At 38.2% G+C, this 16537-nt stretch overlaps 1 protein-coding gene across 1 annotated transcript in view; it reads left to right on the plus strand.

Annotated features, from left to right (window-relative positions):
• The window catches only part of LOC137912988 (protein eyes shut homolog), a 113658-nt gene that overhangs the window by 16723 nt on the left and 80398 nt on the right, over nucleotides 1-16537 (plus strand). Inside the window, exons 8-18 of the mRNA XM_068757121.1 lie at nucleotides 302-441; nucleotides 1227-1390; nucleotides 1538-1791; nucleotides 3169-3273; nucleotides 6023-6145; nucleotides 7809-7922; nucleotides 10197-10319; nucleotides 10853-10966; nucleotides 14518-14640; nucleotides 14733-14846; nucleotides 15973-16086. Of these exons, the coding sequence (XP_068613222.1) occupies nucleotides 302-441; nucleotides 1227-1390; nucleotides 1538-1791; nucleotides 3169-3273; nucleotides 6023-6145; nucleotides 7809-7922; nucleotides 10197-10319; nucleotides 10853-10966; nucleotides 14518-14640; nucleotides 14733-14846; nucleotides 15973-16086 (1488 nt within the window). The remainder of the gene's footprint in view (nucleotides 1-301; nucleotides 442-1226; nucleotides 1391-1537; nucleotides 1792-3168; nucleotides 3274-6022; nucleotides 6146-7808; nucleotides 7923-10196; nucleotides 10320-10852; nucleotides 10967-14517; nucleotides 14641-14732; nucleotides 14847-15972; nucleotides 16087-16537) is intronic.

Raw genomic sequence — 16537 nt, forward strand, 5'->3', positions numbered from 1 at the left:
TATTCAACTCTGATTCACCTTTACTTTTCATGGTTGGTGTAAATATGGCAAGAACAATTTAGAACCTTTTGGTGATGATCCAGATCACCATGTGGACGGTTTAAATCTAATTAGGAGGGAAATGAGCTGCTCGGCGGAGGTCTGTGCTCTCTGAGTGCTTTTCTAGTTTCTAATATAAAGTGTCGGCTGTCAAGAACCATTTCTTGTGTCAGTTTATGAACATTAACAGGCAAGATGAAGAAGGATTGCATGAAAATATTGAACGAAGACATCAACTGTATGCATATAAAATTTATTTCAGGTTTTCTTGGAAGCAAGTGTGAAGTTGATTTCGATGCCTGTGCACTGCCTGGAAACACATGTCCACCAGAGACTGAGTGTGTTGATCTCTCAGATGGACTTGAATATACCTGCCGTGTGCCCTGCCAGCAAAGCCTGGAAGTAGGTGAAAACAGTCGAATAGAATATAATACCACTGCTGTTCTCTATCCATTGTTATGGTGTCACCCTTAAGTTAAAATGTGTTTTTAAGATTTTTAAGCTTTTCATTGACTGCTTAAATAAAGAAGAGAAAGCTGGAGCTGTGTGATTGTCATTACGAGGACTGAAAAGCCCCCCCACGATTTGAGGGTGGGGTTAGAAATCCCTACAGTGGTGAGCACGAATGGAGACGTTTGTGTTTTTAAAAGCCCTTTTTCTCATGTAGATGAAAAGAGGGGAGCATGTTTGAATGACAGATGGAGTCGATCCCTCACCGTGCATGAGAAAGGCTTGTGTTGGCCCCCTTACAGAATTGCTGTGGTGTCTGCGTCATGTGTCTTTGCACAAGCCAGCACTTCCTCTTCCTCCGGCCCTTTGGTTTCCCTCTTCTAGATATGCAATTTATCAGGAACACCTGTTTTGTTATACAGAATGCTTGAGAGGGTTAGCCCTCAATGACCATTGATCTTGTCTTGTAAGACATGCTGTAGATGTTATATGGAATGCTGATTGAACCTCGTATAAAGACAGAATCAGTATTCATGACTTATGTGAGTATAATGAGGTTCATTCTCAGGCAGGGGGGCACATGAGGGATGGACTGAAAATAATGGTTTATTTTTGACCAGATTGGAGTCCAATCTCAGATATTATCATACAGGATGAAGCATGTGTCATTTTTTTGAAGTAGCATTCAGGAAAAGCTCTGACATACTGAATCTAAGGGGTCTATATTCTATCAACAGCCATGCGCCAATGGAGGACGCTGTGTGCTAAATGGTGGCAGCAGCTACACCTGCGTCTGTGCTCCTGGCTGGTCTGGACAGCACTGCCACATAAATGTCAATGATTGCCTTCGACATTGGTGTCAAAATGGAGGCACCTGTGTAGACGAGACTGATGGATACAGGCAAGTTTTCAAATCTGGGGTTGTCCTTGGGCCATGCAGGCACCCACCATGTCAATGATTGTAAAAGTTGTGGCATTTCCTGTTCTCTTCCTTCAGGGGCTTTCACTCTATATAGTCTAAAGAAATTCTCTTTAATCTGTTTGCTAGCTGCCTTTGTCCCAGAGGACACACAGGCATCTACTGTGAAGAGGACATTGATTATTGTGTTGGCCACCGCTGCTCTGAGCACGGCGTTTGCCTGGACCAACAATACAACTTCACCTGTCGCTGTGTGCTCGGATATGAAGGGCCACTCTGTGAACTGGAAACAGACGAGTGCAGCAGCTTTCCATGTGCAAAAGGCGCCACCTGTGTGGATCTAATCAGTGATTATCAGTGTCGCTGTCCCCCCGGGTTTGACGGTATGAGATCATCTGATGTGAATGCGAGCCAGCTTGCAGCCTGTCATGTTATTAGGGTTATCGGGTTTTAGTCTTTGATGTTCAAATATTGAAAACAATTATGTACAAAGTGAATGAACAAGGATTCATATTAATGTTTGGAATGAGTTGGGGCACATATGCGGTTTGAATAACATATGGGCAAGGACAATTACACATTACCACAGCCTACATAAAAAAGAAGAAACTCATACATTTGAATAGAATACCATTTCATAATTGTCATTATGCTCTTTGAGTGTATTGTGTGTTCCCCATGTGAAAATCATTGTTTTAGAACCAAATTTATAGTAGATTAAAGAAATATATGAAATTTTATTGCTATACAAATGTATCAGAAACGTAATTCATTTGTATTATTGAGAAAATATTGAGAACCTAACTACATAACAAACCTGATAGCTTGAAGGTTTTACTTTTCACATTTTGGTAAAAATGGCAGCTTTTCTTATATTCAAATAACATCAGATGCTGGAACATTTTATTTACAATCACTTACAATATTATTGTTGTGTTTTTACTGCAAAGCTAGCAGATCCAGTCATAGTAAAAATAAAAAAAAAGTTAATTTTTTTATCAACTTATGAGATCATTCAAATACATTGTTTTAGTTTACATTTTGCATGATGCTGACCCTTATATCACCAATATTTATATAGAAAAGAGAACATCATACAGTGGTGCAGTAAATTATATACAGTACTTGTATAATGATGGCCCTTGCTGAGCATGCAGTACAAAATGTATTGTGCAGTACTTTGCTGTTAGAGAGAATGTCAGCATTTTAGTATACTCATATTGCATCATTAACTGGTCACAGGCCAGAGTTTGGTGTCGACAGCAGCGTAGACAGAAGAGCAGTCCGTGCCCGAGGATCTGCTTTCGTTAGATTTCTACGAGCTCTTTGGCTCAGGTAACTAAGATTTCTGAAATGCCGCCACAGGCCACTTCTAGTGGAGCTTTTAATTTGTCAGAATGCTTTTCCAGAGGACATCAAAATCGAAGTTACACCATTTTGCATACTTAAAGTCTGCAACACAACGAAGACATAATCATCCAATCGCATTTTGAGCTGGTTGAATTAGAGGTAATTAGCTGCCTCATGAAATAAAATAGTGTCTACAATAAACCAGGTGCTGCTCGTTGTTGGTGAATTAAACAGAAATCTGTTCTGCATCTGTTTAAAAGTTGCTCCGAGAATTAGTTTTCACACATAAGTGCTCCACAGCATCTAGTAATTGCTAAATTATGCCAAAATGCATTTGTTAAAGCACATTGAAATCTTTGTTTCCTTTGACAGTATTTTAGTTTATTTCTGTGCATGTCTTAATCCTGCAGGAAGGACTTGCTCTCAGAATGTAAACGACTGCTGGAGGCAGCCCTGTCTGAACGGAGGCTCATGTATGGATCTGATCAACAACTACATTTGTCATTGTCCTCTTGGTAAGTACCAATTAAGGACTCGAAATGTTTGCAAAAATATCATGCTATTAATTTTCTGCATATTTACTTGTATCTTTACATGCAAGATTATTTGTGACATTTGGCGTTTTCATGTTTTGGTTTAATATTCACTCTTAAAGATAACAAAGACGGGTATGATCAATTATTTTAAATTGTAAAATATGTTTTTAATTATAATTGTTGTTTTTTCCCCTTGTTGATTATTTGCTCATGCTTCCTTGGATGGACAGAGATTAGTTTTCAGCATTGCCCTTTAGTAGTGACTCCATATCTGAAATGTTCCTGTACAACAAATAGAGGGTAGTTATTGTATTCCTCAGCAAGGGGTTGCTTAATCTATGCCCTCAAGTAGTGTACTACTTAAATCACTACTTTAGTGCAAGTCAGATTGTCAGCCAGCGAGTATATATTTATATATATATATACACACACACGTATATATGTGCGTGTGTCTCTCGCAGCCTAATATCGGACTGTTTTACTCACATTAGCTCAACACCATGTCTGAAGTCATTAAAACATTCGCTGCCTTGAAACATGTGCAGCAACTGCTACATGGTGTGCTTTTATCATTATATTATTACATTATCGACGAACCAAATGCATCACTGTAAATAATCTGGACATATTGTTTTTCTGGTTTTTGCTCAAATCTGATTTGAGCAAAAACCAGAACACTGATGTGTCGCTAAAGCTTCCATTTCTGTTTTGATTTCATTGACAGATATATAGACAGGTGTTTTTGATTACTTTATCTTTTTAGAAATTCGGTTAGATAAATGGCTTGTCAGGTTTGCATGCGTCTGCCCACAAATATATTTATATATAAAAAAATAAAAACATAGAATAAATAAGATGACTAGAACAGCACTGAAAAGACTGTCACTATTTTCCACTCTTAGACTCATTTTGCCACGATTCCTCGTTGCACATACAGAACAGTATGTCAATTTACTGCATTTTATGTTGCATTTTGCATTGTTATTGCCGGTATAATAACTGCAACAAAATAAGAAATACACAAAACTCTTAGGGATAGCCAAAATTGGAAACGCCTCTAAATTTGTTTTGTTTTATTGGAAGAAATATTAAATCTGCATCTCTATTTGCAACAAAAAGTATACGGATTGGAAATCATGCTGCTTACTGGCCACGGTGTTACTTTTTTCACGATTGAATTAATCAGATCTCAGAGTGGCAGGTGATTTGACATTGGATAGTCACTTAACCTTTACTGTGGCTCATCGAAATAATTTATCCATACCTTAAATTTAGCAAAGATGAGGTAACAGTTAGAGAGAATTTGAGACAGTTCAGCAAATACTTAAGTTGCTGGAAAATGTATTAGGTGTACATGTTCATGACCTGAATTTACGAATCAATGAAAATGTTGAGTTGTTCTTGCAAAGGCTACATTGTATTTATCCTCTGCGCCAACTTACAAGCAGCCCATGGCTATAAACATCAACTCTGTGACTGAGAGTTTTAGAATCCTATAAATCCATAGAAATCTCTTATTTTATTTATGAAGCAGAATTTGGTGATCGGAAAACATGAGTTTCAGTTTTTTTTCAGCTCACTGGAGCAATGAGGATGGTGATGATGAGAAATAGTTAAATTTGTTGATGATGATGTTCTCTGAGCCAATAAATAGTTATGACCCAGGCTTGTGATCAGTGACCACTGAAAAGGAGCACATGACAACTTGATGCATTCAACAAAACACTTTGTTACTACTGTGCATTTTGAGATAAAGTGAATATCTTTTCTTTTTTGGGGACTTTTGTCCTGTAGCACAGTTGGCCTGAGCCACTACTAGCTGTCAGGTAGTGCAGGGAGTCCCATTCAGAGATGGTGACACTGTAAATGTGACATTCCTTCATGCAACATTACCCTCAGGGTGAATTGCACGCACAACTGGTTATTAAACACTTCTGAAACACTCTGTTGGAGGGAATATCTGCCCATTAACTAGTCAAGGCAATACATAATATGATGAGAAAAGGGTAGTTGGAAGGTCATCGGACATGTAGATAGATAGTGTTCATGTAAAGTTACAGTATGAACTTTACCGCTTTCAACAGGATTTTCATTCAGTCGTGATGTTTGAAATATGTCCCACTCCTTTGCTTTCATCCTATTTATGGGCTCCTGGTTTCAAAAGATTTCTGGTTAGCATGATTATAACTTTTAGAACATTTTTCTTTTTTTTGCTCCATAACGTGAATCCCTCAGGCTTTGTGAAGGAAACAAATAAATGCAAAAGGTGTCAATGTTTTCATCAGCCAAATAGGCCCAGTGGTGTGATAAAAACACACAGTATTCTATTTCTGGTTTCTCCTTTCACATCATCTTTATTTGCACAAACACGTGTAATGAGTATCAGTCACACCAGTCTGTGGTTTACTTATAACAATAGTTATTGGCATGGGTATCTATCGGTGACATGCAGACATGCATTTGGTGTGGCAGATAAATGGGATATAGATCACTTTGGTCGGTGGGTCAATGATTCCCCCAATTAGCATACCGCATAGCAGGTAGATTGCAAAAGGGAAAATCAATACCTCCATTAATCCACCAAAGAAAAGGCGTCTTTACCCAATAAAACATAAAGGCCATAAATATGAGTTGTGCAATGTGTGTTACTGTTGTATAAATTCAGTCCTTATTTCCCAGTGTTCGGCTGAAATCTCGGTCTCCTTTGTTAACTCTCTGTCCTTTGCAGGATTCAAGGGGAAAGATTGCTCGGTGGATATTGACCTTTGCTCATTTGGGATATGCAGTGATCACACTTTAATATGTGTCGAGACCAAGGGTGGACAGAGTGTTTCTTGCACATGTGAAAGAGGTCAGCAGGAGTGTTATATCTGTCATTCAGATATTCAGTCAGTTCATGGAGAGACTGCATATAAATAAATATACACACAATATATATTTTATATCTGATCGAGGCTGTGCAAGATTCCTAGCTTCCTATAGTTCCAAAACTAGTGGATAATACTTTTCCCATCTTCGTAATCATCACATTATTTTACTATTGCTTTTATTTATTAATATTCATGTGTCAGCTTCTGCCAAAAAAACCCCACCTGACTCTGTTTGTGTCAGTCATGCCTTTTTGAATCGCATCCATGAAGATGACATTGTCACAGCAGCTGCCAGAAGTGACATGGATGGCATAGAAAGTCAGGGATATGTAGTACCAGGATAATACTGCGAGCACAGGAATAAGATGTCATGCTGCTTATTCCTGGGTGAAGTTTTGATTTTTCCCATGCCAAGCCAATCATAATTCAGTTGACACTGCTGTCTCTTTTGAAATGAATGACTATTACACAGAAGTCCATGCAACCCAATCAATAACCGTAACTCCATTACTCCTGTTGCACTTATGCTCGGCAGATGTCAAAGTGAAGGATTGTGAGTGATTTCTTATGTAAATGAAAGCAACCTGCGGTGAGCTGCTCTCCTCAGATCACTTCTCAAGGGCAAACTGTGAGATTCTGTCTTGTGTAGATGTTTCAAGTTGGTCTCTGCTCCCGAAAATGTGATTCATGTCTTCCGTGCTGTGCTACAGAACCCTTTCAGTCAGCCTCTTGATATTGAGCGCTCGCGTGAAGTCATATGCTCAAACAGCAGATTTTGGATGAACTCAAAATTGGATTTTGGCTGCTGTATTTTCTGTTTCACATGCATCAGAAAAGGAAGCACTTCCTAAAGGTTGAAATACTTTTTCAGATTTTATGTGACTAAACTTTCCTTAAATGTCAAACTTTGCAGGGCAATAATTGTGTTTTTGAGGCAGCAACGTGTATTTACTTCTTTTGAATCTTATTTTAGTTTGTAGTTTGTGTGAGCTCTAAAAGCTTTTATTCCTTTGAAATAAAGCAGCATCTTGTACTTTTCGTGTAATATTACAGTGTTATTTTGGAGGAAATTGTTCTGACTGTGGTTTCTCTAATAATTTTTTACCAATGTCTGACCATGAAGAGCATCTCGGGATGCATGGCTTATATCTGACTGTGAGAAGAACATCCACAGTACAGTTAGTGTGAGGTTAACCCACGGACATTCTCCGTAACACCAGCAGCACTGTACTTGACACACTGTCATTTTTCTCCTCATTAGCAGCAGTGAGAGTGTGTGTGTGTGGTTGTGAATGTGTTTACACATGTGCACTGATGCTTGTTATTTGTTTCGTGTGGATCCCTTTGTGTATGAATTCTCTTTGATCGAACAGAATCACATGGATTTGGCTTGTTTAATATAATAAATCAGAAGCGTAATGACTGGCTCTTATTAAACACGATTAAAGGATCAAGTACGGTAAGCTGAGTCTGTATGAGCTCAACAAGCTTTTCGATCGATACAGGCTTTGAAAAAGCCAGCTTTTGTTTGTGGAACAGTCATGCTGATCCTAATTGGCTGAGGAATGAGATCAGGCAAGATAATTCCAGTCAGTGTTTCTTGTTTGTTTTGTGTTTGTTCTGTTTTTCATGTATATGATTCAGGGTTTGGAGGGTCATTCTGTGAAGTAAATCTCAATGAGTGTGAGTCAAAGCCATGCCAGAATGGTGGTATTTGTGAGGACGACATTGACCTCTATAAATGCTTCTGCAGAGAAGGTGAGTTGATAATCAATTTGATCTCCTTACATTATTATTCAGATGTCTGTTAAATTAAAGTGGCAACCAGTCACCTTGTTTTCAATGAAAAAAGAACACAGAATATTCCATTCTGTTTGGTGTTAACTTTCTTCCTCCAAATGAAAAATTATCAAATGGAGAGGAAAATACAGGATTATTTCCACAGCACCTACCACTTAAAATGATAATCAAATTATATCAACTAGCCAAACCCATCTTCCAGTTCTTTCTGTTCCATTTTCAGTGTTGTTAAAGTAACAAGAAATATGAAATATGAAAAACAGATTGAAAAAGTTATTTCTGTAATTACTAATTCTAGTATTACAGTAAATTCTAATACAAATTCCAATCATTTCTCAAATGTGATAAAAAAGCTGAAATCCCAATATGTTCATGGAAGTGGAAACAAAATAGATGAACAAATAGTAAACATTAAAACAAATAGTTGATTCCCTGGCACAGGCCAAACCCTCCTACCACATCTTATGAAATCCCTCTAAATTATGTGCAATCCTGCAAACCAACAGATACTTGTGTAAACAAAAGTGTCCTGTTGGAGGATATGATCAAAGTAAACTGGAACCAATATCCTATTGAATTAAAGAAAAAAATAACAACAATCATGAGTTTGTGCGCATGCATTTATGGCTTTCAAAACAAAGGAAATAATGAATTATTTTTTTAATGCAATAAGTAAAATAATTGAAAACATAATATTAAATTATCTGTAGTTAAACCTTTAATTGTAATTGGAAAATATAAGATAAAGGAATGAAATATTCCACAAAATAGCTCTATCAACTCTATCAACTATCACTCATGCAAAAAGCAAAAAAATATTTTCACCCTTGCAGCCTTGGGTTGATGCAATATGTCCTGAACAAAAACATGCAATGGGACTGTCTACAATGCTACATTTTGAAATTAATCTTCAATTGAATTGATCTTGGTGTCTGTGCAGCCGACAAGGTGACCCATTCGAAGGATTTTTCCTTTACCAGGGAGTTGATTTTGATGATTAGCACAACTTTAGCCCAAGAATAGGAACGATTTCTGAATTTGTTGTTGGAGTGTTTTCTACTAATTTGGCTATGAAATAAATAATGATTTTCACTCATGATGCTACTAGCTTCTTGGCACATCATCTTTCATGGCTTGCAGCAAAAATTCCTATTAGATAATATTTGCTTAAATTTGTCCGATCACATAAGATCATTTCATCCAAATCACCACTTGCACCCGTGGAGTAAGAGGGAATAAATCCTAGCTAGTTTTCCAATAATTTCTTGGTCCAGTTGACATCTTACCGGTGAGATGTACCTCTGCTTAAACCTTGATTGCAGGTGAAGCCTGTTATCCATTTTTAATGAAGTCGGGATAATTGTCAAATTTTATGATACGGAGAGAGCTGGAAATTGGTTCCATGGTCAGTTTGAGAAATGATGAGAACTTGACCTGCACAAATGGTCCTGATAGCCAAGCATTAGTCATGGCCTTCCTGTCGCTGCGGTATGTGACAGTGCTAATGATAGTCATTTTGTAGTGTGACCATGCTGTGGAATACATTTAATGGGAACTAAAATGTCAGAAATTGACAGTACTCACTTTCAATTCTTGCCTCAAAAAAAAGTGTTTTTACATCCTCCGAGGCGAGGCGGACGGTACACAGAATGATAGTACCATAACTCTAAAGGTTCGGGATGGATCTCAATTACATTTTCAGGAAATGTTGGGAATGTTACAGGAACAGATGATTACATTTTGGTGATGACCCAGCAGAGATCCTCGATTCTGGATCGGATCCAGAATGGCGTTAGGAAAAAATATTACATTTTAACATTGAAAACTCCTTTTACGGATTCAAAAATCAGTTAAAAATAAACGTCAACTCCGTTTAACTTTTACTTTTTATGGTTGGTGTATAAAGATACCAAGAATAATTTAGAATCTTTTGATGATGATCTAGATCACCATGGTGATGGTGTAAATCCAATTAGGAGGGGAATGAGCTGCTCGGCGGAGGTCTGTGCTCTCTGAGCGTTGATCTAGTTTTAAATGTATAGATCTTTCACAAGTGCAAATTGTTGTACATTATGGGTAAATCACATCACATCATTGTGTAAAACTCAAAAGAAATTACAGAAATTGCTTTTGCCTACAATTTGCTAGTAATTCCTGTCCTTTCGCATGTAGCACTTACTGACATTTTAACACAATCACTGATCACATATTCTCTTTCTTTCTTTATTCCAGGGTTTCGGGGGTTGAACTGTGAAATCAACTATGATGAATGTGCCGATGGATACTGTGCCAATAATTCCACATGTATTGACCTGGTTGCAGACTATGAGTGCATCTGTCCTTCGGGCTTTGCCGGTGAGTTATCTCTATCATCATTTTCATACTTTAGACTTTAATGAAAACAGCAAAGATTGATGACTCTTCAGCAGTGATAACCGTCAAAGCGGTCCCATTGCCTCATGTATGAACTCATTCACCAATTATTGACTGCAGGTGACTGAATATAAACATAGCTCTTTTTCCTCCCCTTGTAGAAGCTGAATATCATCATAAGGTCTTATGGCGATTTAATGTTTTATTTTCTTTAATTATGGCATATTTTTGCCCTGTGAAAGTTTAAGCTGACAGAAAGCTGGACTAAATAAATTAAAAGTTAATTTCACTGTGGGGAGAAACTCTAATAGAGACTTCATGGTAAAAAATAAGTGGCAGCTGTGGTTTCATTTTTACTGGCCCCATTAGAAAATGCATGCATACCTCATATCACACTGGTTAATGCTTGTCTCTCTCTATGGTCAAGCTCATTTGTGTGATATGTGTCATTGTGCTGGTGACCTTTTCCTCTGAGTTTGTGCTGCTTAATTAGGGTTATTTCTTTGACCTTTCAGGTAAGAATTGCTCCATTACTGCATCTACATGCGCATCAGCTGTTGAATTCTGCAAGAATGGAGGAACCTGCTCTCAGAACGGAACCGGAGAGATACATTGCATTTGTCCTCCAGGTATCAAGCAGAGATGCGTTCATAGAATTACACATTTTGTTTTAGATAGAACTATTTATCCAAGGAAGGGGATGATGTTACAGCTGGTCACATCGAGGCACAGTGTCTCAATGGCTGAAGAGACCAACATGTTCCAAAAAGTGACGATATAGGCTAATTGTGAGCAAAAATATAAAAATAATGATAATGCAGAATAAATAATGTCATAATAGCTCAGCTCAGTGTGCGCTGCAGCCAGGCTCAGTGGATCACTGTGGCAATGGGGAAGAATATTTCTGCAGCTCAGCAGATACAGAGAACAGCTGCATCTGATAAAGAACTGAGGCAATGCTGTAGCTCAAGAAATCTTGACTGACTGGCTGCAGAACACGAGAGAGGAGACTGCAGGTTGGCTGTAAGCAGGATCTGACACATGTTAAAGTGTCTGCCTTTTGGCTAGGAAGATGACTTGAGTGTAAGGAGTGGGTGTTGGCTAACCAGTAACAGAGGTTCAATGAGCAACTAACTGGCAGTTCCAAGCAAAGTTTGGTTGAACCATGGGACATCGGTGTGCGTGTGCAGAGGACAAGGAGCTGTGCAGCTGAGAAGCCTGCTGGCAGCCAATGCCACACCTCCTTCACTGGTCCATCATAAGGGAGAGTCTGCCAGAGAGGATGTTCCTGTGATTGGTCAGGTGTTTAGCATGACAGTGTCAGTCTGATCCAGAAACTGCAGGTGGCCGCAATGTTCTGGTGGAATCAGCAGGAGCTAATGAAGAGGGAATCACAGGAAGAATGCTGGGCGATCGCTTGGCAGGGAGGGGTACTTTCAAATTCTTTCAGCTGTCTAGGTAGATAAGCTGACACCCATGTAGTCATAATATTAGTAATAAATATCCTTATGAACAGTTTAACAATTTGCAATAGTGACTACGTAAATAAATACATAAATAAATATACAATAATTAACAGTCCTTTTTATCTGAAACATGTGGCCAGCCATCAATTACCTTAGTCAAATGCATTTTTTAAATTATTATATCTTACTCCTAATAATTCCAGTAATATCAATGTCTAAGTGAAGAATTGCTGCAAATTGTATTGTATTCCTCATAACATAAGCAAAAACTTTGGACGAAAGGCCTGTTGCTCAGCCAAGAAATAATACAAGTTAGATACCCGTTACCGCTGCCAGGGAAGTTATGAATAACTACTGAACTAATGATATCAATGTGAACTCAATTGCTAAAGGCGTTACGATTGAACCGGGAGTGTGGATCCCAAATACAGAGACGAGACACGAAGAACAGCTTAATGATAATTTACTGACAAAAGTCAGAATGCACAGTAAGCTGAATGGGAAAGATACAATGATGGGTATGGCGTAAGGCAGGGGAACACAAAAACACAGAGGTTTTTTGTACAGAACTAGAAACAACAAAAACCACAGCCTAAAACCAGGATAATAATAACATCACTAGTGGGCTGGTAACGAAAACTGGAGAAACGCAGAAATACAGCCAAAATAAAGTACCAAAATACTTTCACATGCGAGTATGGACAATCTGGCAAAGGCCAAAAACAATGTGATACCAATCATCCGGGGAAACACAGCAGCACGAAGGAGATGGCCTGACTGCATACACGATGTGATGAGATCATCTGGCAAGGAGCCGACCGGAGAACGGCCAGATATGGGGTGCAGTGATGAGTCGAGACGGCAGTCAGGTGGGCCTCGTTGGTCATGCCACCTGATCGGAAATAAGAAGAAAAAATGGATGTTAGAGACGGGAAACTCAGATGCGAGGTTTACACATAACGTGACACCATGACAAAAGGTATGTTTTATGGCCGCTGAATCTAAAAGTGTAAATTAAATAAAAATGAGACTAGAATTTTTGGTGTAAATCCAATAATGTGGGGATTGAGCTGCTTGGTGGAGGTTTGTGCTCTGAGATTTTGCGCTCTTTGGGTGGGCAGGCAGAGTACACTGTATGCAGCACAACATACAAATCACGTCTTTGATCCTATACAGGATACCCCGGCAATGATTGCTCCCCCATCTGTGAAGCAATGTCTGTCAAATCCTTGTGACCCCGAGGCAACGCTTCTCTCTGAAGAGCTGCCAAATACTTATAGATGTGTGTGTCAACATGGGTATGCCAGGCTGCACTGCAAAACACTTATGAACCAGTGTGTCGAAGGCCTGTGTCAACATGGATCACTGTGTGTGGATCTATCAGGAGGGTTCAAGTGTGATTGCTTGCCAGGCAGGTGCATAATCTCTGAGAGGCTTGTTTCAAATGTAGGAAGATCTGAGAATGCATCATGCAGATAGAAGACACACTCCCAGTTTGAGGCATCTCTTGTTCAGCTTCCTTTCTCTGCAGGAGCCTAATCTCTTTGGCCTCAAGCAACAACATGTAAAAGCCTTATGGAGGTGTGAGGCAGGGTGCAGTTCATCGGGTCGTGAGCGTACTTCAAAGAAGCAACGATGCTCATGATAGCAGTTTACGCATTTATGATTCAAAGGTTTGCTATTGGCAGTTTATCAGAACATCATATTCTGATTTGATAATATTTACGTTATGTAATCACCGGCGTCTGTCTGTCTGTCTGTCAGTTCATCTGTTAGCAAGATAACTCAAAATGTTCTGGACGGATCTGGATGAAATTTCCTGGGAATGTTGAGAATGTTACCAGGAACAGATGATTACATTTGGTGACTATCCAACAGAGATCCTGGATTCTGGATCACTTTGAATAATTTTTTAACATTGCAGTTAATGGGGTTTCAAAAGTTGTTCATCAATATCTTGCGTTGATTATTGACCGACGTTTATGGAATTTGACACAGTCTCACCACCAAAATTTATCCGGATCGGATCCAGAATAAAGTTAGGAAAAAATAAATTTTAGCATTGAAAACTCCATTTACGGATTCAAAAATCAGTTACAAAAATACACATCAACTCTGGTTAAATTTTATTTTTCATGGTTTGTGTATAAAGACGCCAAGAACAATTGAGAACCTTTTGATGCAGATCACCATGTGGACGGTGTAAATCCAATTAGGAGGGGAATGAGTGCTTTTCTAGTTTACTTATATGTTACAGAGAATACCTAATATTAAAGAGAAAATAATTATATTCCTTGTTCACTTGCTTTACAGATAATTAAGGCACCTTTAAAAAATAAAGAAATGAGGAGTGACAGTCAAATAACTAAAAATACATGCCTGGTTATTAATGTATTATTGAAATATTGCATGATATTCATATGAGGCTTTTGTGTTCTGTATTTTTAATTTATTAAAAGATTTCATTGCTTTACTGGAGCATCACTCTTAACAATTCGATCATGTTATTAAGTGTTATTGTGCAGCCCTGATTAAAAACAAAAACCCAAAACGCGAACCCAATTCCCAGCTAACCCAATAACTGCTATATTGCTCTGTAACAATAATGATTTATGACTAAAAATTTGATCAGTATTGCAGATCTTGTGGCAGCATTTTAAAACGGTCTCATGAAACAAATAAATCCAAGAGAACATTTGGTTTCATTTCTCCAGGTTTAACAGGCCAGTTTTGTGAGACAAACAATGATGAGTGTGAAGACCAGCCATGTGGAGTCCTGAGCATTTGTATAGATGCTCTCAATGGTTACAGTTGCTTTTGCTCACCTGGGTTTATTGGTAAGTGAGAATTATTTGCACGGTATAGAAGCTTGTTATACACAGGAGCATTGTTTCAATGTGCCCCTCCTATTTTTTTCATGCCTCTTCAGGAAATAAGTGTGAGATTGAGGTGAATGAATGTCTAAGTCAGCCTTGTCGAAATGGAGGCTCATGCATTGATGAGCTCAACTCCTTCGGCTGCCGGTGTCCACCAGGAATCGCAGGTACAGAGTTTTACATCGTTGTCATCTGACTCGCAGAGACACCAAATCGTGCAGAGAAAGTCAATTTTAGTCATATCTGATTAAAAATGAATTAAATCAGACACATGTTCGGCTGATAGATTTTGCATTATGACCCACCCATATGATTTAAATGATGCTCTAAAATAGTAAGAGTGAATGACACTTAATGATTGGAAAATACCAATCTTTATATTACTAAGCTATATTCTTAAATGAGTAATTTGTTCTCTGTTCCAAAAAAGTACGAGTAATAATCCTAATAACATTTCATTTCATGCCCCACGATTCGCTGGCAACTCGTCTGGAGTGAGCTGGCATAGACTCCAGCCACACCCGTGATACGCAAGGCAGATAAAGCGGCCGTAGATGAGATGATTGAGGTCGCCTCATCTGCAACAAAATGGATGGATTTCATTTCAATTTAATTGTCATCTGTAAAATCTGTTAAAACAAAAAAATCTGCAAATGTGTTAATTCATAAAATTCTTTGAATGCCCCAAAGTCTTTTAGAATTAGAATTATTCTACTTTAGACAGCTTAGGTGTTGACGGCATCTCTAAGACAACTTCACTGAGTCAACACTTTACTCATACCAAGCCTTCAGGCCATTGGAAGATTACGTTATTATAAAAGATGCTCTATAATTTATAGTGTAACAAGAGCAGCAACAAATGGTCCACTGTTTCACCAAGAATGCTCCTGTATTTCAAATGCCTCTACCTCTTTGGCATTTCACACGAGATAAACACACTCATACAAGGGTTATAGAGATTTGAATGTGAGGAGAGCATCTTTTCTGCTAGGCGATGATCTGTAATTATTTGAGGTATAAAATAAAAAATCCAATAGGTACAGACAGTACATACTGTACCTAGTTTGTGCTGAGTTTGCAGCTGATGCATTAAAAAAAATCATATTCACAATATGTTGTAACCTCTATGTAATCTACACATCAAAGTATATTAAAAAGTTTGTCAGGATTTATTCTTATTCTAAATTTAATGTGCTGACCAAATAGCCAGCATTACTTAGCATATATATGTGCATGTGTGTATTGATGAATCATGGAAAACTGCGCATAAACAAACGTGTTGTGATTTTACAGGGGACTACTGTGAAGTCAATGCGGATGAGTGCATATCCTCACCTTGCCTGCACAATGCTACCTGTGTAGATCTTCTTAATGGCTACAGATGTGTGTGTATGTCTGGATTTACACGTTTGTAAATGCGGTTCATGTATTTAATTGAGGGGTATTGTATTGTACCATATTCAGGCACACACAATGCATACTTAATGGGGAACTGATATGAACCCACCCTATGCTATTCTGGAATATGGAAATATTGAGTTACCAGAGGTATTGGGAGGCTACTGTATTTCATTGCATATAATATACAGGTTGTTTTCCCTGCCAGCTCGAGCCGTTTAAATATTTAAACTTGTTTATAACTAATTCTACATCCCTGCAAGTAGCAGTGCACCACATGGCAGTCCCACCACTGCCTGCTTAATACAAATGGCCACGTTTGTTTTGTAATTTGTTTCATTTGTATTTGTATTCATTCATTCATTCATCTTTTTTAATATATCCAAAATATTTGAACATCTTCGATGAGAAGAAAAATATTGCATTTAAAGCAGGTACATTTTGTCTGAGATGAAGGCAG

The sequence above is a fragment of the Brachionichthys hirsutus genome, unplaced genomic scaffold (genome assembly GCF_040956055.1).
Source record: "Brachionichthys hirsutus isolate HB-005 unplaced genomic scaffold, CSIRO-AGI_Bhir_v1 contig_796, whole genome shotgun sequence".
NCBI lineage: Eukaryota > Metazoa > Chordata > Actinopteri > Lophiiformes > Brachionichthyidae > Brachionichthys > Brachionichthys hirsutus.